Here is a 25,264-nt window from a genome sequence, read left to right as displayed (position 1 = left end):
GGTTGGTCTTCCACTTGTTACTTGAACTTAATTCTATGCGCTCAGAGTGCCCATGCCTGTCTCTGTCCCCGAGTGATTCCACGATGCTGTTCCTACCCCACTGGGTCTCTTAAGAGCCCACACCCCTGCTCTCCAAGCTCTCTAACCTCTTGTCAGAGGGTTCTGTTTAGTCATTGAAACTTAGATCTACTCCATGTGTAGAGCTTTGGGAACAGTCTGATTCATTTTCCACCACAAGTGGAGGACTGAGAAATTGTTTCCCTTACCCCTTGACTATGAACATTCAGAAATTAGTGATTCCTGCTGAGTCTTTTTAGGTCTGTTCTAAGTGAGCTGGTAGTCAGGAGTTTTGTCTTGGAAGTTCATAGATGTGGGTCTGGAGGACCCACCTCTTCCCTGGAATCGGAGGGTGCTGCATGATGCCCATCTTTTCTACTGGACATCTGCCTGCCTTATCAGGATAAGTAATGACGACAGTTCCAGAACATAGAAATATCACACTTCTTTCTAAGTAAGCAATGCACTCTGTCAGGAAGGCTGTTATTTTCTTGCAAACTATCAAAGTATCTACCAAGGAATATTTTAATTAACAATATCAAACTCTCCCAACCCTCCCTTCCACCTTCCCTCATTCCTTTCTCAAGCCCAGATAATTCACATCCTATGTCCTAGGCATCTTTCAAGCAAGGCGCATACAAGAGCTAAGTAATCTAATGTGGTGCTCACAATCTTGGGTGGGAAAGATTCTGAGCAAAGAATGAACAAAACTGTACTCCTTACCTATGGAAAAATTACTTTGGTTTTAACTTTCTAGATCTGTTCCCCTGGATATCTAATAAAGGTAGAATGTCAGCTACCAAGGAATGTTGCTTCTGGTAAAAAATGAACCCTGGTTACTGAGTGACCATGAAGTGGGAGGCCTGTGGCCAGGACCATAAGCACATGGTGAGGAGTCTTGGCTTTGGGCTTCTGATAGTAGACACTGAAATTGAGTGTGTCCCTCCTTGTGTGGCCTGGATGCTCTATTCACAGGCTACTGAAAAATATTGTTCCTAAGAGCATGGGGCTTCCAAGGTAAAGTGGTCTCACACACGCCTCGGTGGCTCTTTCTTGCACAACTGAGGTGTCACTTGGGTGTGGTGGTGGGACAGGAGATGAGCACAAAGTAGTCCTGGGACTGGGGAGCACTCTTGCTGAAAAAATACAGCTGATATTGCCCTACTAGTACATTCTATACCCACCCCTCTAAGTACCACTTGTGGCCTAATGAGTTCCATGAGTCCAACTGATCAATCCAACCTAAGACCTCTGACAGGGCTGTTGTAAGATTTATGCAAATAATTACCACATATTGAGGTACATGCTCATCGAGGTTTACGTACAAAGTGCTACAGGAATTTCTGCTCTAAGAGTTCTGACTTGGGGTTGGTGTTCATGAAAATGCTTGGTATGCAATCAAAACAACTTTCTCTTCCTTACACCTGAATTGATTTTCCCATAATTTCGCATCACCATCATTAAAAGAAAATTTCATAATTAGAACTCACCAAGGCATGAAATATGAAGCATATACTGAGTGTATATGCTGATAGACTGGGAAAAGATCTATAAAGATAATGAAAGAAATAATGACCTGTATCAAATTACAATTCTGATTTTTGTGGTCTGTTTCTTTCCATATATATTTCTCTTCTACTAATGCATACTGAAAACCATCTCATATAAATAATTCCAAGGTTGCAGAAACAAGAGACCAGGATGCTAGAATGTACCATACACAGACAGTATTTCAGTTTCACTTGGACTCCTGTATATAGGTAAGCTCCCATTTTATGAATATCATAATGACCTAGTTAACTGTATGTAATGAGACTACTCTGATTTCCTAGCCCATCATTAGGGAACTTTTCTAAATCATTCATTCAGCAAATATTTATTGAGAACCTACCACATCCTGAGGAATGCATTAGTCACTAAGGATTCAAACAGTGAGGAAAATAGATATAATATAATGTAGTTTCAATGAATTCCACTGGCCTAGAAATCCTGAATAACAGGCAATAATTCTCAAGTCTATGCTCGTTTAGCAGTAAAGTTCTGCTTCTATTTGCTTCTGCTAAAATAGTCAGTTAAAGATACAATTCAATACACCATAAAATAGGCTAAAAATATTTGTTTTGCTCAAACTGTTAATGACTGACAGGGAAAGCTGATCTCATAAATGTTTGACTTCACTTTGCTTGAGACTGCTTCCACATCATGAATGAACTGTCAAAACACTTCTGAAGACTTGAGTCGTACTTTGCAAGGAATAATGATCTAAAATAATGATCTAATAATACTATTTGTCTGCAACACAGTCAGTCAACTGTGGCCACAGAAGTCTGATCCAAGAGTTTCCTGTGATGTTCCCTCCACAGTATACTTCGGGGTCTGAGAAGGTGGGTGGTGCCTGGTCCCAGGGTCTCTTTGCACTCTGAGAAAGAGGTCCTAGAATACAGGTAAGTAGTTCAAACACCTACTATTCACTGGGCTACCGTCATTTCAACTCAGCCACACCAAGCAACTGCCAGTCCTTCTGTTTATTAATTGCTATTCCTGGTTCTCTCTGCAGCGTTCTTCAGAGCCATGTCCTCATACACCGGAAGGTTCTCAACATTATGGAAGTACGAAACCAACAATTCAGGAATCCCTCCCTCTCAAACATATAATTTATCATAATCCCTAATTATTGATTCAGCATTTTAGCATAGAAGTCATATTTCATTTAGAAATAATATAAGGGATGGGTCTTTATTATGATGGTATTTGCCTTTGTTCATGAGCAGGGTTGGTGAACATTTTCAGTAATGGGCCAAACAGTAAATATTTTAGGCTTCATAGGGCCACATACAGTCTCTGCGATATATTCTTCTTCTTCTTCTTCTTTTTTTTTTTTAAAGCCCTTTGAAATCGTAAAAACCATTCTTAGGCAGAGTCACTGGGCAGATTTACCTGCAAAGTACAGACTGCCAGTCTCTGGTGTCTAGGCATGAAGGGTAAATACAGTCATAGCCATTAATGTTTTTTGGGGAACCAAAAAATACATGCTCTACCTTTTCTACCTCCAATTCCTATGATTGATATTAATACTGAATACTGTTTTATGTAAATTCATCAACTCAACAAATATAATGTATCATTTACATATCCACTGGTCTAATTTCCATTTGAAAAAATGCTGAATACAATTTGCAGTTTAGACATTAAATCAATGAAGGTGGTAGCGTTCACTTATTGTTTGCCAAATAATTTCACCTGGGTTCTCATATTTAATATAATTTGACCTCTCCAATAATCTGGCACTGCACGTACTTTAACTCCTATTTTATACAAAAGGAAAAGGATATTCTTATGTGTGAAGTGACCAAGGTAATACATTCAGTTTACTGCAAAAGAACTTGAACCCAGACCTCCTGCCACCAAGTCCTAGTGTTTCCACAACAGCAAATGCACATAAATTTATGGAGGAACATGCATTCATCTTCAGGCTGACACGTACTCAACAGGGCCAGGACAAAGTAATGATGACTTGAGACTTTTCCTGAGAGAAATTCTCAGAAGTTGCACCTTTGAAGCTATCTGGATCACTGCCCACAGGTTCTTTTTAGTACCTTAAGTATCAGGTTTCCTAACTAAGCGAGTAGAAGAGAGATTCACGAATGATCCTACTACTAATAAAATTACCGCCGACTCAGGCATCCCTGTCCTTTTCAGCCAGGACTTTTTATCTCTGCGTAAACATAAAATGCAAACAGTACAAGGCAAATCAAGCAAATCAATTGCCTAATGAACTTTCAAAAGACACAGGATTGCATACAATCGATGCAAATAATACTTAAGAATAGCTTTAATCACACTGAGGGCTATTCAGTGTTGTTGAAAGCGAATCCTGAAGAGCCAGATTTAGTGAAAATGGAACAAGGCTGGCGACATGACAGTGGCTTTAAATGAGAATGATTTGTCAATAAAATGATTCCAAATGGCCCTTGGAAAAACCGATTAAGATTTTTATAAACTGAGTCCGTTTATGACTCTCCTAAAATTCAAATTTCATAATATTACATAAAAACTACATGATTCATTTTTGTTTGGGGTAAGAATGGCTATAGCTGCATGTTCTGTTAGATAATAAACTACATGTCTTTTCATCATTTTAGCTTTATTGTTTAAAATAAAACATCATTTGCATCGTTCATTACAAGACTCTGGCCCCAATTTAAGTGGGCTCATTTTTAGTGTTTACTCCTCCCAACACCCATTTATCCCAATAACGAGTCTCTCACGCACTGAGTCTCCAAACTGGGAAGACTGTGAATTAAGCACACGAGTAAGGAACTTGCTCCCCACTCTTGAGAGCAGAAGCGTCATGGAGGTTGAGTCACGGCCGGGACCAGAACTGGCTTGTTATCTTGACCTTCACTGTATATTTTACCCAAGTCCCTTTCCACGTCCTAAGTATTTTTCTCTCAAGTCACTGGAATGCACAAGCTGTTTATATCAAGACAATCAGGAAAATACTCCCCCGTGAATATACTGTGATAATAGAAAATGATAGGCTCTAAATTGTATGATCAGCATCAAGATTTCTCTTGAAGTATTCATGCCGTTTCTTAAGTCTGGGATAAGGATCTTATTTCCTTAGCTGACATACTACTTGCTTTTGGCTAGGTGTGAGACCACATTTAGAGACACAGGGGCAGCCCATGGCTGGAAGTCATTAGGTCGGGTTTTCTTTATTAATGGTAGACATTGAGACACAAAGAAATTCTTTATGTCCCAAGAGAAGTGTGTTCATAGAACTGCACTGGGTGATATTTAAGAACAAGTGTCTCATCCCTTCTTGATCTAGGATCTAAACATCTGAGAATATAAAAGAAAACATGTGCTAATGTTACTCAAGTTTTATTTTAGCATTCAGATTGATTCAACTTTTCAGACTTCAAAAAACAAAACAACTCCATTGATACTTAGACATTTTGTGTTAAAGCATTTATTTACAGTATTCTTCATTACCTTCCCACCTAACAGTTCCAGAAAATGTAGTAGTTACAGGCGACAATCTCAGAAATGGAAAATTTTTATGGCGAAATTAACTAACACTCTCTCAAGAGTGATCATTTTCCAACTTCTGCCCCCACCATGCACTCCCTTTATCAACAGATTATTTCTTCCCCCTTCAGGTCTCAAATCACTGAGAGCACAAAACTGTCTCCTTGCAACATTTTGACCACCTTCCTGTTCAGTGACCATCACTAGGACAGCAGGTGGACAACCAGGAAGGCGATCACAGGCCAGTTAAATCTCAATGAGGTAAGGAACTTTGTGAAGGGTGGAAAAGAGATTTAAACTGAATAGTCAGAAGAGGCACTGCTGGATGTAGTATGTGTTCGATAACCATCAGTCAATAGATCAGACAATCATAAAACTGTATCCTTTTCAAAGGGAGAACAGCAAAATGACTTGGCAAACATTTTCTTTTCCTCTCCCTCTGCCACTTTAAAATGGAAGAATTCTGGATCCTTGCTGTTAACCAAATGGCATTTACAGCTCTCAGCTGGCATGGGGCAGCTGAGAATCTAAAACGAGGAATGCTTATTCCATTTCCATTTCCATGGAAACCAGTCACCAACTGGTGAAAACAAGGTAGATCAAATTTTTGAACAAGAATGTTGAAATAATCACTGTTTTAAAACTTTTCTCTTGCATCAGGATGGAGAGCATATTGTAATCTCAGGAACACACAGAGATGTGTGTTCACCACTACTTTATTGTTGCACTTCTTTTCATAATCACAATAATTATTGTATTTGCATGAGTTCTGGGGGCATTCTTTGAAGGACAGATTGCTACATATCCAATAATTAGGTCATACAATAAAATGCAAAAATTAAATGAGTTAAAAGGCTTTTTAATCAAGAAAACCTTGGAGTAATCATGTAAACTTAAGGACTTGTTTCAAAATTTATGATCACATTCCTCTTCTTCTATGTCCTCTTAGCAAATGCATGGGAAAAGAAATGTGATTTCCAGAGAATGAGTAGACTCTGATTAATTTTCTTGAAGTGGTTTAGAAGGTCCCCTCAATTTTTTGAAACATGACTATGAAAATCTGACTTTGACAAGGCCCTCGAAATAACCAGTTTTATTGTGTGGAGATGATCTCCCTAGATCAGAAATCCATTTAGCTTTTCCAAGAGAATTTCACCCTCCTGGCCCTCCAAAAATCCAGATACCACTCCCGCCTGTTTGCACAGTCAGAACATAAATGTTTCAAATTGGATGAAATTATTTCCCCCAGAGAAATAACAGGAAAAGTGTCAAAGATTCATTTCACTTGCTATGTCAACTAGGCATTCCTGATGACAAAACCTCTAAAGGAACGCCAATACTGTGAACTATTACATAGATGAGCAGGGCCTATATATAGTATCCTGAACATACGAGGAAATGCGTTTTATCTGTAATTCTCACAAAGTCATGGAGCTATTTTTTTGTCCCCAATTTATATACAGGAAACAATTAAATCTCCCAGTGGCAAAAAGACTTGTCCCAGGTTATTCCTACAACCATTTAGTGTGTTTCCCCACACCAGACTTTCATGTTCACAGTTGTGCTGCTCAGACACACTTCCCTAATTGTAGCTTGTATCCCCCCAAATATCACTGAGTCTATTTCTCATCTCATTAATTAATTCTAATCTCCTCATTTTGATAAAAGATAAACACATCCAGAAATATCTAACCTCAACCACTGTTATTTTTTGAGTATGCATAACTCACTTATGATGATTATTTCTAATTTTTCAGCTAAATTCTAAATCTGAAGTTGTTCCTTAAGTCGGCCCCGTTACATCTGATTTGCTTCTTTCCTAGTTATGCTAAATATTTAAGAAGTTTGACCCTAATTTTTAAGATTAACATTATAGTTATTAAATAAGAATACAATAAGAGAGATGTTTGTGTATGAGACAGAAAGAGAAGGAGGCTGATTTTTACTAGACTTCAAATATCTAAAGGAATTATCTCAAAAGTTGCACTAACCACTAATGCCCCTTAAATCCTCTTTTCATCCTAAAAATTATTTAGTGAAAACATATTTTTAGGCTTATGCTACTTGATTTACTCTCTTATTTTAAGAAAGGCCAGCACATAACACCTGATAGGAAAAAAAAACAAACCCTAAATCAAAGGTTAATTAATTTATAATTTCTTTTCTGATGGCAAAGAATTAAGAATCAGTTGATGATAATGAGCACAGCCCCATGTAACTTACAATACTTTCTTTCCTTGCAAGTTGCACTTTGTTTTTCAGAGTCTACATGGAAGTGCCTTAATTTTATCTATGGAAAATACTAGCAACAAGCATTCTGTATAAAGGGAAGCTTTTTTCTGTTAAACTATTAGCTATTTATAGTCAGTTAAGACAAACAGAAACAAAAACAAAAATGGTAGTTAGGTCAATTTTAGAATTGGAATATTAGAATAAGAACAAATTAAAGTTCATTTAAAACTTATTTCTGACACTGGTTTTAAATTCTTCATGTATTTCATGGCCTTTCTTCCTTCCCCAGTTCTCTCAAGGAAAAAAGGTGGCAATGATTTGCCACAGAGCAGGGATGAAGTGAAATTCAGCTTTCAACTGGATTAAATTAGTAATAACCATAATGCATATCAAGATTACATCTTACAGTTAACAGTCACAAAGCATGGTAGAATGATAACCACTTATTGAGTGCCTCTTATTCACCAGTCTCCAGCACGAACGAAGCGTGTTATTTTCAGAGAGCTGTGTAAAAACCGGTTAAAACTAGAGCATAAGGCAGTAAAAGTTAACTGGTGAGGCTAAAAGATGGTGAACACATGATGAATTCTTTGCTTATCTCATTAGAGTTTGGATTTGGTCATAAAAGGTTGGAAGATAGAGGAAAAACATGTTCAGATTTGAATTTCAGATAAAGGAGAAGCTCTAGGGAAAATAAGAAATTTCTGGCTTCTCTCCTTAACAACAACAACAAAAAAATCAAATGGCTAAATAGGAAGCTGCATTTTATTTCAAAACTTTTAAGGAGCCCACAAATACCACAACACTTCCAGCCATTACAGACATTTGGTAAACATTATTCCCTTCCATCAGTCATTTTCCACAACCCAGGTCAAATGCCACCACCTCCAGAAGCCTTCCCTATAATGTCTACCTTGCCTCCAGTGACAGCTCATCAAAACTTGGTTTCTATGGTCTAGACCACTGGTTTACATTGGTTTGTTCTGTTATGTACAAACAGAACTTTTTCTTTCAAATCTAGTTTTAGGAGAAATCCCACCATCTGAAATAGATTTTAATGAGGTTTTTAAAAAGGGCAGTGGTTTAGTTGAAGAGGGAGCTACATCCACTCCACACAGCCTCTGGAGTGACACTTGGGCAGCCTGTAAGACCCATCAACAGACTTTAGGGTTCTATGAAACACTTTTGGGAAACCAACAGTCTCCAAATCACATCTTGCCTAAAGGTGTGTTTTAACTGTATTAGTTAGGTGACAGATCAAATCTTAAATTTCTACCTACTCTAAGTATATCAGTAGCTTGGTTTTTAAGTGCTATTTTCCTAGTAGGTATTCAAAAAGTCTTTTCTGAATGAAACTGTATGCCATGGAATAAGCACTAAATTCTCAAAACTAACTACAATTATTGCCATGAACGAAAAAACGTCCATTGCTTATGGACACCATATTCAAAAAAGGAGCATCCAGTATCATGTTCCAAATTAGAGTGTATCATGTGATACAGAGAGCATGAGTTTGGAAGTCAGATTCATTTTCATAAGCTATGTGAACTTGCCTTGAATTTTATTTTCTTCCCCTAGAAAAAGAGGACACCAGTGACATTTAATTTCAGGTTGTTTGCTGTAACTGACTTAGTTAAGCAGAAAAGTAGTTCATTAAAAGGATACTGGGAAGCTCAGAATTGTTAGGAACACAGAATTAGCAAGATGGAGGTGAAGGATCAAGAAAAACATCTGGCTGTTCTATGAGGAAAGATCTGTTGGGAGAAGGAGGAGGTAAGGAGAAAGAACACAAGCAAATTAGTGAGAGCTCAGTTGGCTTTTTCTGTCCCTAGCCTGCACACTTGCTACTGATTTTTAGACTCTAGACCACATGGCTCGTGTTTGAGACTAGAGCAAGGGAGGGTGAGCAAGTTACTATTGTATCTGGCAATTTCAGCCACCATACTGGAGAGTAGTCTTGGCTCTCCATCAAGACTCAAAAGACAGACATTCCTTATACATAAAATAAAATTCAGATACTAGGGGATCAAAATAATTACCTACTACCTATCTAACACAAATTTTTCTAAGTCAAGTGAGAGTATGTGTAAAAAGGCCTCATGAACTGTAAATTCTAAGTAATTATTCTTGGTAGATGGCTCCTCTGTATTTGAAAAGGTGACATATGAAATGGCTTTGAAGGAGTAACGCCAGTTGAGGGAACCAGAAAACCTGCTCTTTTTTTCTCATCTCTCATGGAAAACATATACTGACCCTGCTGAACTCTAGACTTTGCCAAGTTTATAGCCCAAGGCAAAAACAGCCAAGCCTTCTTTGGGGGACAAAGTTGTTCTCCACTCCCCTGCCCAAATTATGTATGAAGCTCCTTAAAAGCTATAGAACTACTCATAGGAAAACCAAATAAGCAGCTCATGTATACTGAACTTCAAAAATTATTACAATGACACAGCAAATGATTTTTCAAGTATGAACAATACATAGTGTTTGTCCATGTACAGGCAGTATAGGCATGCTTTCATAGGGTATTGCTCAAAACATCTTCTCAGTGTATAAAAGATCATTCAACTTTATTAAACAACTCACCTAACAATTACTTGGGCCTTCCTCCCCCATTCACACTTCCCTGTTTTACCCCAAATACACGTGGGAAATCTATGTGTTATATTCATATAGATTTCAGAAACCTATAAATCTTATTTAAAAAATGTGTTACAGCCAATACCAAAGAAACACAAAAACCATGAAAATACTGTGAACAATTATATGGAAACAAACTAGACAACCTAGAAGAAATGGGCAAGTTTCTGGAAACATACAGTCCAAGACTGAAACAAGAAGAAACAGACCAATCACTAGAAATGAAATAGAATTAGCAATAAAAAACCTCCCTGCAAATAAAAATCCAGGACCAGATGGCTTCGCTGGAGAATTCCACCAAATATACAAAGAAGAACTCATACCAGTCCCTCTCAAACTCTTCCAAAAGACTGAAAAGGAGGGAGTACTCTCATTCTATGAAGCCACCATCACTGATACCAAAATCAGAAAAAGACACTACCAAAAAAGAAACTTAAAGGCCAATATACTGATGAACATAGATGCAAAAAATCCTCAAAAAATATTAGCAAACAGAATCCAACAACACATAAAAAAGATCATATGTCACGATCAACTTGGATTCATCCCAGGGACACAAGGATGGTTCAACATATGTAATCAATTAATGTGGTACACCACATCAACAAAAGAAAGGACAAAAATCACATGATTATCTCAACAGATATAGAAAAAGCATTTGATAAAATTCAACACTCATTTATGATAAAAAAAAGACTCTTACCAAAGTGGATATAGAGGGAACGTATCTCAACATAATAAAAACTATTTATGACAAATCCACAGCCAGCGTAATACTCAATGGTGAAAAACTGAAAGCCTTCTCACTGAAATCTGGAACAAAATGAGGATGCCCACTCTCACCATTTCCATTCATCAGTCTTGGAAGTCCTAGCCACAGCAATCAGGAAAGAAAAAGAAATAAAAGGGATCCAAATTGGAAGAGAAGAGGTAAAATTGTCACTGTATGTGGATGACATGATACTATATATAGAAAACACTAAAAGCTCCACACAAAAACTACTAGAGCTGATAAAAGAATTCAGCAAGGTAGCAGGATACAAGATTAACATACAAAAATCTGTTGCATTTCTTTACACTAACAAAGAATTAGCAGGAAAAGAAAGTAAAGAAACAATCCCTTTTAAAATTGCATCCAAAACAATAAAATACTTAGGAATAAATCTGACCAAGGAGGTGAAATACTTATACATGGACAACTACAAAACACTGGTTAAGAAAATTAAAGATGATTTACAGAAATGGAAAGATATCCCATACTCTTGGATTGGAAGAATCAATATCATTAAAACAGCCATACTGCCTAAGGCAGTCTACAGATTTAATGCAATCCCTATCAAATAATCAGGACATTTTTCACAGAACTAGAACAAACGATCCTAAAATTTATATGGAATCACACAAGACCCAGAATTGCCAAAGCAATATTGAAGAAAAAGAGCAAAGCTGGAGGAATACCACCCCTAGACTTCAGACAATACTACTGAGCTACAGTAATCAAAACAGTGTGGTATTGGCATAGAAAAAGACATATGGATTAATGGAACAGAATAGAGAGCCCAGAAATAAACCCACACAATTATGGTCAATTAATCTTTGACAAAGGAGGCAAGAATATACAACAGAGAAAAGACAGTTTCTTCAGCAAGTGGTGCTGGGAAAACTGGACAGTAGCATGTAAATCAATGAAGCTGGAACACTCCCTCACATCTTGAACAAAAATAAACTCAAAATGACTTAAAGACTTAAATATAAGACAAGACATGATAAATCTGGAAGAAAACATAGGCAAAACATTCTCTGACATAAATCTTAGCATGTTCTCCTAGGGCAGTGTACCAAGGCAACAGAAATAAGAGCAAAAATAAACAAATTGGACCTAATTAAACTTATAAACTTTTGCACAGCAAAGGAAACCATAAGCAAAACAAAACAACAACCTAAGGAATGGGAGAAAAGATATGCAAATGATGCAACTGACAAAGACTTAATTTCCAGAATATACAAACAGTTCATACAACTTAGTAACAAAAAAAACAAACAACCCAATCCAAAATGGGCAGAGGACCTAAACAAGCAATTCTCCAATGAAGACATACAAATGGTCAACAGGCACATGAAAAAATGCTCAGTATCACTAATTATCAGAGAAATGTAAATCAAAACTACAATGAGGTATCACCTCACACCAGTCAGAATGGCCATCATTCAAAATTCCATGAACGATAAATGCTGGAGAGGGTGTGTAGAAAAGGGAACCCTCCTACACTGCTGGTAGGAATGTAGTTTAGTGCAGCCATTATAGAAAACAACATGAAGATTCCTCAAGAAACTAAAAAGAGACTTACCATATGATCCAGCAATTCCAGTTTTAGGTATATATCCAGAGGGAATTCTAATTTGAAAAGATACATGCACCACAATGTTCATAACAGCACTATATACAATAGCCAAGACATGGAAACAACCTAAATGTCCTCTGGCAGATGACTGGGTAAAGAAGCTGTGGTATATTTATACAATGGAATACTATTTAGCCATAAAAAAGAATAAAATAATGCCATCTGCAGCAACATGGATAGAACTAGAGATGGTCATGCAAAGTGAAATAAGCCAGAAAGAGAAAGAAAAATACCCCATGATATCACTCATATGTAGACACTAAAAAAAAAAAGAAGTGAAAAAAAGGACACTATAAACTCATCTATAAAACAGAAACAGACTCACAGACATAGTAAACAATCTTATGGTTATCAGGGAAAAGGGGTGGAAGGGATAATCTGGGAGTTTGAGATTTGAAAATGTTAGTCACTACATATAAAAATAGATTTTAAAAACGTTTCTTCTGTATAGTACTGGGAACTATGTTCAATATCTTGTACTAACCTTTAATGAAAAAGAATATGAAAACGAATATATGTATATATGTCTCTTATGACTGAGACATTGTGCTGTACACCAGAAATTGACACATTGTAACTGACTATGCTTCAATTAAAAAAATTTTAAATAAATTTAAAAAATTTGAACCTAATATATGAGTACCATTACTAACAAAGTTTACTTTCTTAGCATAAGAAGAAATATCTCCCTAAAAATTGACAAGGAAAAAAAATAAGAGATATGAAGACATTGTGGGTATTTTGTTCCAATCAGGATGAATTAAACAAGAGTTAGTATAGCTTATAGTTGAAATAGGTTTTACAATGGGGATTCTAACAGAAGCTCATAGAAACACAATGAGAAAATGGGATGATGATAAATGGAATCAACTGATATAAAAATAGCATGTATGATCATAAAATATGAAAGAAAGAATGTCCATACAATTTGCAATGGCACACTTGAATAACTTTCCGTATCGCATTTGAAGTACAAAGGTTTCAACAAATATGAATGAACACTCCTACAAGCACACCAGTGAAATGGGTCTTATTCCTATAGCTCCGTATTGTGGGATGTGGTTCCACTAGTATTACTCCCTGTAAGGGCTGAACAAGTTGATACAAATTCAACCAACTGAGGAATTAAGCCATAGTGGCTGGCTTAGGAAAAACCAGTCACAATAACCACGGCCTCTACTGTCCCAGAGATGGTATGTTTCAAAGTGTGGATGATAAGGCAAACGCATGGTTGGTAGTCGAGCTGCTTCTGAGACTGTCCTTCACTTTGGGGACCCCTTTTGCCTCCATCTGAATTAAATTTCAACCAAATAACCCCCCTAATTCTTTGATCTTTTCCATTTTCAAACCCCAGTTCCTTCTCAGATGCTCCATTACTCAACTTCCTCCAATGCTTCTTATGCGGGTGGATAAGAGAGAGAAAAAAACAATTGATTTTGTTTCAAACATTTCTCACTCCTTTGAAAAGCATTAAAGGGATCTATCATTCCTTTAGGAAGGAAGCAAACACATTTTATGAAAGAGTTAGGTATCCAATAAAATTAACAAGCCACAATTAAAACAGCTGAATCACTCAAGTTCTAGTCAGATTACCCAGTACAAACTATGTAAACTGATGCCCAGACCAGGCAATTCCTAGAGACAGATGTGTGCTTCTTCTCTGCTCGATGACAACACAATGCTAGAGCCTATGGGAACATCAAGGTATCTGGATGGTGGAAAAAGCAAGGGATCTGAGACAACCCGATACGGGGAGTGGGGAGATGCTGGAGGCTTGGGGAGAAAATAAAGAGTCTATATTTGTTAACTGGGACAGGTGTGGGTGGTAGTGTGATCCTGTGAAAATCAACCTCAGAAAGAGGGAAAATCCACCAAGAGCAAAAAGGTCATACAAAATCTTTGGTAGTCAGCTATTCTCAGCCTAGGACATCAACACAGGTATTTTATTTGCAATTCATGCAAATTCAAATACATACGTAAATTATATGCAGATGGTGTAAGGATGTCTAAAAATAGGAAGAGGTAAACCGTCTTAGCAAAGGTCAGTCTTTTCTAAAATTCACGAGATGGTAGCTGTGACGAGCGTGTGCGGCAGGAAAAGGGATTCAAGGGAATCTGCTGGCTGGAAAATTACCAGGAGTCAACTGCTCTTCTCCAATTTCTTCAAAAGTTAGACGTTCTGTAGGCAAGATAATTCACCACAATTCCTCAAAGCAGGACACATCCTCAAGACTCTACACCCTTCTGAGGGCAGAAGAAGATTTCTGATTCCTACAGGTTCTCCTTGGTCTTAGTCTCTTCCTCCTACAGATATTCTTTCACAGCCCACATTTCCAGAGCTCCCCAGGACTGACACTCAAGTGCAAAACTTTGGGAAAGCATCTCTTAGATTGTATGATTCCAACTTTCACACAGTCCATATCTCCATGTAAAGAAAACTAACTCCCTGCCATCTAAGAATTCGACTGAAACTTTATCTTATTACTTAATTATGATCACCCTTAATAATAAAAACATCTATATAGTTTCCCAAAACATTTATTTACAGTAACATTATGACCACCTGATACTCAGTTTTTTTTAAAGCTATTAATATATACTAGAATAATTGTTTGTGAACAGAGATCCAAGCTCTAGCTTCCGCCATGATACCCTCTGATCAGACCATACCTGAAGCCTTCTTTTTTTCAGCTATAAGCTTTCCCAGTCATGTGTCTGCCTCTTCAAATGATAGTAGCTGACTCCCTTGCTAGAGCAAGCTCTGAATAAATAGTTTCTAGTATCATTTGGGTGGCCTTCATTGATCTCCACAGAACAAATACCACTGTGAAGTCAAATCTACATAATCATTTTCTGTAAGAAAGAATCTTTTTTACTCGGTCACATGTACATAAGGTGCTGGCAACCTGTGTGGACCAATCCCCTCTCTCTGGAGAAACAGGGCGCTGAGTACAGCACTTGGTCCAGCCAGGCTGTTGGGTATTTACTGAACACAATGGTACAGCATTCTGTTAATTGCAGTTCTTCCAAGGTAGTAAACTTGCTGAAGCATGTGCCCGGCACAAGAATTAATTTCTCATCTACTTGACCACAGGTTAATTAACTATGCAGGTGAATGGATGGTGTGGGAACAAATGAGCTCAAATGGTGACTCTGCCGCTCGGTGACATTTAGACACTTGACTTTATCTCTTCAGGCTGTCTCTCCAGTTGTAGGTTGTTGTGACCAGCAAATGAGACAACATACCGACATGCTTATTGTATTAGCAGTAGCTGACATGACATTCAAATGTAGCCAAGCAGCAACCCCGTAGATTTCCAGATTTTTCTGGTTGATTGTTTTAAGTCAAACAGGGTCTTAGAAATACTGATATGGCAGGGGGAGGGTTTGATTAAAATGCTCCTTCAAGGCCACAGATTTGGTGAACAACAGGCTGGGACTGGTACCCAAGTTTCATCCCAAAACAGGACATTTTTCACTCCATCACCTTGTCTCCTTTGGTGACTTATTTTATGAGATGAGAACTAATCAAATATGTCCTGATCTAAAAGATGTATTTTCTACCTTAATAAAGGATTGTGATTGATATGGATAGCTACTGTGGAAATTACATACACACACGTTTATCTTAAGTGCACTGGAACAATAGGTTTCTACTTGTAATTAGCTGAATTGCTAAAACATAAAAATTATCATATCTCTGGTAACTAGTAAAAATAAACTTCTAACTTCACTTCCTTAACTTAGAAGGCATTTGATTTGAACAGGAAGGCAACCAATATCTAAATAGTATCTTGTTAATATTAAAATAAATCATCGATCAGTTTGATTATATTTTCAGCATGTTCTTCTTCTGGTATCTGGACAGGGAGTGAGATAAATAAAACAAGTGTTCTTTTCTCCTCAGTTTGCCTTCCTGTTCAGTGGCTGATCACATCTGAAAGGTCTTGGATGCCTTCTCTACTGCTCTGTAATAAAACAAGTAATACACTGCTAGCACTGACCTCTCAAGGTCTGCGTGCTCTCAATTTTACATATTTCTGGATATAAGGAAACAAGAGCGAATAGAAAGATCCAAGGTGGAGGTTAGAGGAGAAGAGTGAAAAAGAAAGATAAATAAAGACACCTGTCTGGAAACTCTGCTTGGATGCGTAATCCATTATTTAAAAAGGACACTTACCTCTTCCCCTTACTGCAATTTCCATCTGCTTTAGAGGCCTCGGGAATTTGTGAGTTTGTTTTTTAAATAAGAAATTTAAATTGAAACAACTATCAATTATTCATGCCAATAGTGCACTGGGTTAGCATAAATTAAACCCAAACCTCATTGTAACCTGCAGCATCCATCAGACCCTTTACCAGAAGTGTTGCTGTGAGCCCCAAGAGACTATGTCCCCAAGTGCTTGAGGAGGACACACTGAAACTGACAAAGGGAAGCACAAAGGGTCTGAAGACCACATTATCATGACTCTGAGCCCTAGAATAATTAATACAGTGTTTTATCAACATGAATACTTACACTTCAGGTGACAGGTATCTAGGAATGTTAGGTTAGATAACCATTTTCTCTATGCATTCAGCTCTCATTAAAGAGTAAGTAAACAGCCATTAAGACAATTCCTATGAACATATTTCTTTCCTTTCTTAGAGGTGTCTGGGCTCTTTTATACTGGGTATAAAAGTTTATTCAAGGGATTTATATCTTATCATTAAAAATGTATTCAAGGGACTTATACAGAGAAGCAGAAAGGGTTTGGGGAGAGCAGCAGGGAAGAGTGCAGTGTTCTGGTCTAGCAGCAATGGGAAAACATGGGATCTAAGGAGACTCGAGGAGGAAGGGATTATTGAACCCACAAAAGGCAGCTCTTAGGAGGTCAGCCCCAGGGCCACTTAACAGGAGTTATGATCTTCTAGGGCACAGCTAACTCCCAATGGCCCAGCAAGGAGGGAGCAGAGAGTAAATACCCCTTCTTCACTCTTCTGCATCCCACTGATGTCCTGCCTCACTGCTCCACTGGCCAAACCCAATGGGAAGTCAGAGGACAAGGGAGTCCCTTAATGTAGTCCTCAGAGGTTATCAGCTTTCTGGGCTACAGAGCAGGGTAGAGGGTCAAAAAAAAGCTATCCAGCACAAAGGTCCATTACATATAATAATATAATGTTAGTTATAAAGTTTATATGTAAACTATGAACGTTTAATAGTTACTACTTTGGGACACATTTTGCTAATCCCTCTAGATGAGCCAATCAAGATCAATACTCCTGTAAATTTTGTTAAGACCCAACAGACATTTTATATCCCAAACTAAACCAGAAGTCGTCTTCTCAGCATCTGTTCTTGCCTCTCTATTCCCTACCTTGGTGCATGTGACCCCTACTTACAACAGGGAAAGTCTTTCAAAGAAGTCAGTATGCAGACTCTGTGAAAACTCACTGGAGGATATCCAGCTCGGATGAGGGGGAGGAGAAGAGGCTTCACAAGGGAAATGACCTGAGTTGAAGGGAAAGGAGGAATTAGGCAGGTGCAGATGGTGGAAGGCTGAACGATCGTGGCGCATCCTGCGAGTCCCACAGGGTTGACAGATAAAGTGGGGGGGAGGAGTGGACACCCAGAGCAGAGCAGAGCTAATAATGAGGGAAGAGTGGGGTCATGAAGGGTCTGGTATTTTTATCAAAATGTTAAGACATTAAAGGATTTTAATATTCTTATTTTTGTTCTAAAATATCACTTGGGCGGCAGGATTGGGGTGAGACTGGAGGCAGAGAAACCATCCAGGAGATTTTCCAAGGATGCAGGTGAGAGAAGGGGATAGACTAACAGAAGGCTAGTGTGGATGGACCGATGGATGGATGGATGCAGAAGGCGTGTGTGAGTCCCTGGAGAGCTATTAAAGAGTAAGACTTAGCTGATGAGGACTGTCAGGACTTGTGGCTCAGGGCTGGTGAGGGAAGGGAAGGGGATGGCTGGCTTCTGCTCTGATTTTCCTGTTATTAATCAGCTTTCTGTGAGGCCCCAGACCCAGACTACTTCCCAGAACCTAGAAGGTGGTCCAAAAGGTTACTTATTTCAACACATTTCATCATGAACCCATATGATAGAAACAAGGTTTCTACACTATTTACTACAGGTTCTTTTCATGGACATAAAATCTGTGGCTGCATGTGAAGTGTCAGGTATTTTTTGCAACTGTCTGCTTTGTATACGTTTGACCTCTAGTCTGTACGCTTGCAGTCAGTATTACACAATTCATTTGATAATCATTGGTCAAGTAACTACTATATAGTATATTGTAATGTTATTTTGCCAAAGGATTAGGGGAAACATTTCAAAAGTATTTGGAAAAAAACAAATCCGCCTCTGATCATGGCCCCACTTCTCTTTGCAGGCTTTGTTTGAACTGCTTAGCGATAGGATAACTTTATCTGAACATGTTTGGCTAACTCCTGGGTAGGAAAAAATAATGCTTCTACCTGTTAAGGTTGTAGATCTAAAGTGTGCTTTTCTCTCTAGCACTGAGTTAAAATATTTCCTGTCTAGATAGACAACCCTGACTACATACATCGGCTTTGCTTTGGAACACTACCTCTGACAAGTGCCCTCATCTGCAGGAATAAGAAAGAAAAGGCCACACGCACTTTGGTTCTGCAACATGGCGACATTCTAAACGATGCGTGAAAGAAGACACAAGACCAGAAGAAGTGTCCTTCCATCCACTCTGGTTAAATCTTCCCAGAAACAGAGATAAGAAACAAAAACGAAAAATCCATTCCTTTTGGAAAATAAGTCTTCAACCTATGGGTTGGTTTATTTTAAACAGGAATTAGATTCTGGGCCTACATCTCACACATTCAAGATAAAACGCGTGCTCTCATCTCCCACTAAATATGTTGCTATGACTCTTAAACAGAGGGAACGTTTAAAGAGAAGCAATCCACAACCCAGGGAAGAGGAAATCTAACTCAGACATCAATAATTCATTTATCAGAAATGGGAGCAGTGCTATGAAATGCCAGGAGACTGTTTCATTTATAGGGAGGCATTTTCTATTTTAAGCCTAGAACAACGCAGCCAGCTTTATTCTGCAGGTTAGTACGAATGGCGGCAAAGCGGGACAGAAGAACAGGTTTTACGGTCTCCTCTAGCAGTGCTATTTCTTTAGCAGCTGTTATTCGGGGTTGACACACCACCATTTAGGGACTTGAAAAGTGGTAAGAAAGGGATTTTTTTTCACTATAATTTTCTAACTTCAGAGGTGATTGCCTTCACCCCAAGGCTTTAGCACTAAAATGTAATCAGGTCTGATTTGCGTAAGAGGTACGATTTGCATAAAGTTTTGAGGGTGTATTCTTTCTTAGTACATCTGCAGGGCATTGGTTCCAGGACCCCTCTGCACTCTGCAGGTGCTCAAGTCCTTTATATTAAATGGTACAGGCAGCCCTCCACATCCTCAGGTTCCATACCTCTGGTTACAAAGGGCATCAATGGGACTCAACACCCTTCAGCTTACACAGCTTCTTACTAAGTCATCTCCTAATTCATCCCCTTAGTTAGTAGCCTGTATTATTTCATCATTATATCTGCCCCCCACAAGCATTTAGCACAGAGCCATTCACAAAGTAGCGTCAACGAGTAGCTGTTGAATGAACGAAAAAACACAGTTAAGTATGAAATAATTCCAAAGATGCTCTGAAGCCGACTGCTCAGATTGTACAGTGAGGAGGTACCTGTTCAGTAGATGCCCCGACATCTTCATTCTGGCAATGTTTAGGAATTCCTCCCCTTCACTAGCTTACTTCCAATTCAAGGACTCATGCTCCACCAAGGGAGATAGGGTATGGAAATAAAGAGAAGCAGATGTACTGTAGCCCAAATGAGTCACTGTTCCCAGCCCCTAAAGCAGAAAACCCTACCTGAACCCCTAACCTTGGAAATAAACAAAGACTTGCAAGTCTTAACTGAAATTTGAAATGTTTGCATGCACATATGTTTTGAGATAATCGTAAGAGTATAACTGTAATTTTTAACTGATTATCAAAAAATGGATATAGGAATAGAACACACAGTTATAGTAACAGCTATAATTACCTAGCACCAATTATGCAGTCAGCCCTATGCTTAGTGTTTTACATATTTTATTGCTAATCTTTGGAAGTAATTCTATGCCCATTTTAGGGATTTAAAAAGTACTAAAGCTCAGAGTAGTTAGGCCTAAAGACCATAAAGCTAATTAAGGAGGATCAAGCCTAAAAGTCAACTTTTCTAAACTACAAACCCACTCTATTTCCCGATGCTAAATGACCTCTACTGAAACTGAAATTACCTATGGATGCACACTTAAAGACAGATCCATCAATCATATTTACGATTATGATCTAACAAGCAGAGAAGATATTGTAACTCTAAATGCCTGAACACATGCTTGTGGTTGGCCAAGAAAACACTGGGCAGCAGTACTGACAGGAGATAAAGGGACATCTGATGCCCCAGGTGATGGATGATTTTCATAAAACAGAGGTAGGGAGTGCTGGTGTTGTACCTCTAAAAACGCCATACTTCAGAGTCAAGGCCACAAACCTAAGCACACATCCAGAATAATGCCCGTGTCCTCCAACACGCAAACCCACACTGCCCTCAATGAACCACGAATGGTACTCAGAATGGGTCACAACAGGACACACTAGAATACCCCAGAGTGAGCAGGACAATGGTGATTCTTCCTGTACAAAGGTCTTGAGGAGTAGCCAAGTTTGAAAGGAATCTTCATGAAGGATACAGTTTTTAAAAGTCAGCCTATAAAAAGCCATCAAAGCCAAAACTCAAAGGAGTGTCTTCACACCCAGCCTTTGTGGTCAGCCCTGTTAGTCGCAGGTCAGACACACCCTTGGAGAACAGTCACATTGCCACTGAGTTTCAATGTAAAAATCACCACATGTAGATTCAGACAGAACTGGCTACAGGGCACAATGCTTTCAGTTTCTACCTATAGCCCCTCTTGTCCCTTAACATCCCGCACAAGAATACTTTGGGTGTTAACATGATCTAGACTTTCCTGTAGCTTTCTTGTTCTCTTTTCTCTACACACAAATGCTGATGGGATACATGTAGCCAATGGATATGGTACAATCAGTTCGTGCTTGCCTTGAAAACACAAATTTCTTCCAATATCATTGATATTTTAGAGAATGATTTGAGTATTACATGAAATTTGTTTCTGCAATTTTGTCTCAGAAACTCTAGGTGAATGTAGAAAATGCACCTAGTTGCACTGAACACCGCAGGAATACACAAAACACACAGAGCCACATACCTCAGGAGCACAGTGGTCTACCCTTGTCCACACCTGGTGCTGCTAATCCGCCTTTCACCTCACATAACCCTCCTTCCCTTCATAATAACCTGCAAGCTGCCACGCTTCCAAAGGCCATCCCGGCTGGTTAAGGGGGATAGATCCTTCACTCTGCTTAATTTCCCCTTTCCTTCCAGCCTGTTTCTGTTATTTTCTTCTCTAGTCTCTGTTCTAAAAATTTTTCATCTTTATCTCTTTTTTTCTTACCCTTTTTCTCTTGCACACAGAGTGGCAGGCACGAGTAGAAGTAGTTGCAATGGGCACACACTTACATAAGCAAACTTCAGGTCTTATTCAAGATAAAGTGCTCGGAAGGGTGACGTAGGGGTGGGAGTGGGAGGTACAAGCTACTGGGTGTAAGATGGGCCACAAGGATGTACTGTACAACACAGGGAATATAGCCAATATTTTGTAATAACTAAATGGAGTATAACCTTTAAAAATTGTGTAAAATTTAAAAAAATTAAAAAAAAAACATTGTAGCTTAAGAAGTCAGTGTCACAAGAGAACTGCACTATATACATACTAGTTAGAATCTAATTTCATAATGATAAGACACAGATTGAGTATAAGATGGATGGAAAAGGTCTTTGAACCCAGCCTAGCTGTGAATTATAGCCTCACTGTTCTGAAGTAGCAGACTGGCATGCATTCTCCAGCCTTCTTTTCTCTTATGATAAGATGTCAAAGGTCAGCTCAGTGCTCTGTACTCTCCCAAGTATTTTGGTCAATAATTCAGTCTTTCATTCTCTCAAAGACACTGTTATTGAAACCAGTTATCTCTAGTTATAACTCACTTAAATGAAAAGTACTTGGACCATTTTCCCTTTTTTTCAAATGGAGGTACTGGTGATTGAACCCAGTACCTCGTGCATGCTAAGCATGGGCTCTACCACAAGCTGTAGCCTGGATCATTTTCTTTTTAATTACCATAAGAGCTCTGGACTTGTGTATAAGCAGAGTAAGACGCAGAGCAAGAGCTTATAAACAAACCACCTGCGTTTGAGTCTTTGCTTCCTAACTTCTCCATCACGTACTATCTGTTTAACCCTTGTCTGCTCGACCTGTCTGAGCCTTTTTTTAATTCTTCACATCTAAGGGCTGCAGGGAGAATTGAAAAAAAAAAAAAAAGATAAAGTGTCACATTTATTATAGTTTTATATATCCCTTAACCACTTAACATGAATAAAACTGAGTTATTATTTTTTGATGTCACTTTATTTTTTTAATTCTTAATTTTATTGAAGTATAGTTAATTTACAATGTTAGTTTCAGATGTATAGCAGTGATTCAGTTATATATAAACATATATTTTTTCAGATTCTTTTCCATTACAGCTCACTGTAAGAAACTGAATATAGCTTCCTGTGCTATACAGTAGGTCCTTGTTGTTTATCTATTTTTTATATAGTAATGTATACCTGTTAATCTCAAACTTCTAATCTATTACTTTTAGTAGGTCCCTATCATTTTTGTGAGTCACTAATGAAGTTTCTAAGTGGTGAGCTCCAGCTTCATTTTCCTATTACTCTGTGGTTTTAGACTTTGCAGAATGAAAGCATGTATGTTGCACTAGAGTAGAATGGACTGGAGATTGAAATCTGTCAGCAGTGACCTCTTAAATATTGAACCTTCAAATTTCTTCTTCAGCGTTTCATGCTAGTTTGCAAATTAGGTTAAATAAATTAGCTTACATTGTCTCAAATTATAACGCTTTATGTGAAATTCAGCTATAACTTTAAACAACATAATCTACACAGTAATGACAAGGCTTCTTTTTGTTTGGAAAGTTCTGGAAAATTCTATTCACATCAATTTGTATATTCACGTTTCCACCACTGAATCTAGTCTGTAATAATTACTCAGATGGTAATATTAACAAACAGCATATTTTTCACAGTAACTTTTTTGAGGCTTCTTTGTAAATGGTAAAAAGAGGAAAAAAAGAAAAACTCATGTACAGTCTAATTATCTAGGTCATACGGTTTTCTCTAAACTTATTGACTTACTTAATCAGGTACCAGTTGAGAAATGTTTCCCTCAAGAAAACTGCAGGCTAGAAATAGTGCATAATAAATGGGCAAAACATGTCTCTTTGCAACTTCTGTGATTCCAAACACGTAAATAAAAATTCAAATGATAGTATCTAAATCATAGCAGTATCCTGGAGAAACTTTGTAGTGAAAGGAAAAAAAGTTAATGTGATCTAGTGATTAGAAACATCTACTAATCTTTTGAAAAAATCTGGGTGATTGTAAGCAAGAAAAAAGTTCCCATTTACTTAACGATATTCTATGTTATCAAATGAATATGAATTTCATTTGCTTTCAGAAAAATTACTGTACTAACTGGAAAGTGTATATGTGGTTAAATGAGTTTCTAAGGCTCTTGACTATTAGGATAAGAAAGGTCAGCAGTAGAGCCTGAGCTTTGCATGCATGAGGTCCTGGGTTCAATCCCCAGTACTTCCATTAAGATAGATAAATAAATAAACCTAGTTACCACCTCCCCTACTCCCTTAAAAAAACAAAAAACCCCAAACCAAGCAACCAAACAAAAAAACCAGCAACAACAACAAAGAAAGGTAATGTGTTCCGTACACGGCAAACCACACAGGCAGTTCAGGTACATTAGTTAAAAAAACAATCATTGCAGATGAGAGGAGAGCAAAAAGGAGGCATATCAGAAAGCCCTAGCAGGGATCTCAAGCAGAGTATTCACTCACATTTGTGGAACTTCAGAATGAAGTAACTCTTTGAGGGGCATGCTGCTTTGCCTCTGCCTTTAGCACCCCTACCCTTAAACAAGTAGGTCACAGGCCAGTGACTATACAAGGAGCAATACTCCCCAGCTACACCCTTAAGACCTGGAAATGCTGAGTCATTCCCTAGGGTTCTCTCTGCAACCATTCTTACGATGTGGACCACTCCTTTTTATATCCAGAAGCTTTAGTGGAAATACACTTGTTTAACTTGGAGCAAATTCAGGATCACTTGTTAACAAACATTTCCAAGAAAATATTTTCCCTCAGTAAGAGCAGAAAACAAAGCTTGCCAGCCACACTCCAGCCACCCCTCTCTTGGGTCTTACTTGTTCTCATTGCTTGCATCATAACGAGGCATTGGGTCCAAGTCGTTTCCATTCACGTCACAACTCGCCAGAGCATCCTGTGGTCACAGCGGAGAGAGAGAAAGGAGACGGCTGTTCATTAATTAGCCATTAACCTGAAGGCTCATGCCTCCTTAAACACATTTCTGCCAAGAGAGTAATTAGATTAAATAATACACTCACGGTCCAGTGGTGTCAGGATGCCTTGTTCTATAATAATATGTTGTATTTTCCCCCATGAAGGTAAAGAAATACTCTCTATGGAACAGAGGTGCACCCAGTCCCTTCTTGCCAGCACTTCCTTCATACCTAGAACTGACCCCTCACCCCAGTGCTTTGAAGATGTCCTCAATTACCACCTTTTCCGCCAAGTACTACTGGACCACCCAGAAGCAAAGTGATTCATGCTGCAAGAACACTCTATTCTGTACTTCATTTCTGGAGTGT

At 38.3% G+C, this 25,264-nt stretch overlaps 1 protein-coding gene across 5 annotated transcripts in view; it reads right to left on the bottom strand.

The window, feature by feature from the left end:
- The window catches only part of PCSK5 (proprotein convertase subtilisin/kexin type 5), a 413,713-nt gene that overhangs the window by 265,895 nt on the left and 122,554 nt on the right, over positions 1-25,264 (bottom strand). For all 5 annotated transcript variants that reach the window (XM_032477865.1, XM_014562872.2, XM_032477866.1 and 2 more), the window contains exon 5: positions 24,800-24,876. In XM_032477865.1, the coding sequence (XP_032333756.1) occupies positions 24,800-24,876 (77 nt within the window). The remainder of the gene's footprint in view (positions 1-24,799; positions 24,877-25,264) is intronic.

The sequence above is a fragment of the Camelus ferus genome, chromosome 4 (assembly GCF_009834535.1).
Source record: "Camelus ferus isolate YT-003-E chromosome 4, BCGSAC_Cfer_1.0, whole genome shotgun sequence".
NCBI lineage: Eukaryota > Metazoa > Chordata > Mammalia > Artiodactyla > Camelidae > Camelus > Camelus ferus.
Note: the sequence above shows the minus strand (reverse complement) of the source record. Positions and strands in the feature narration are given on the sequence as shown.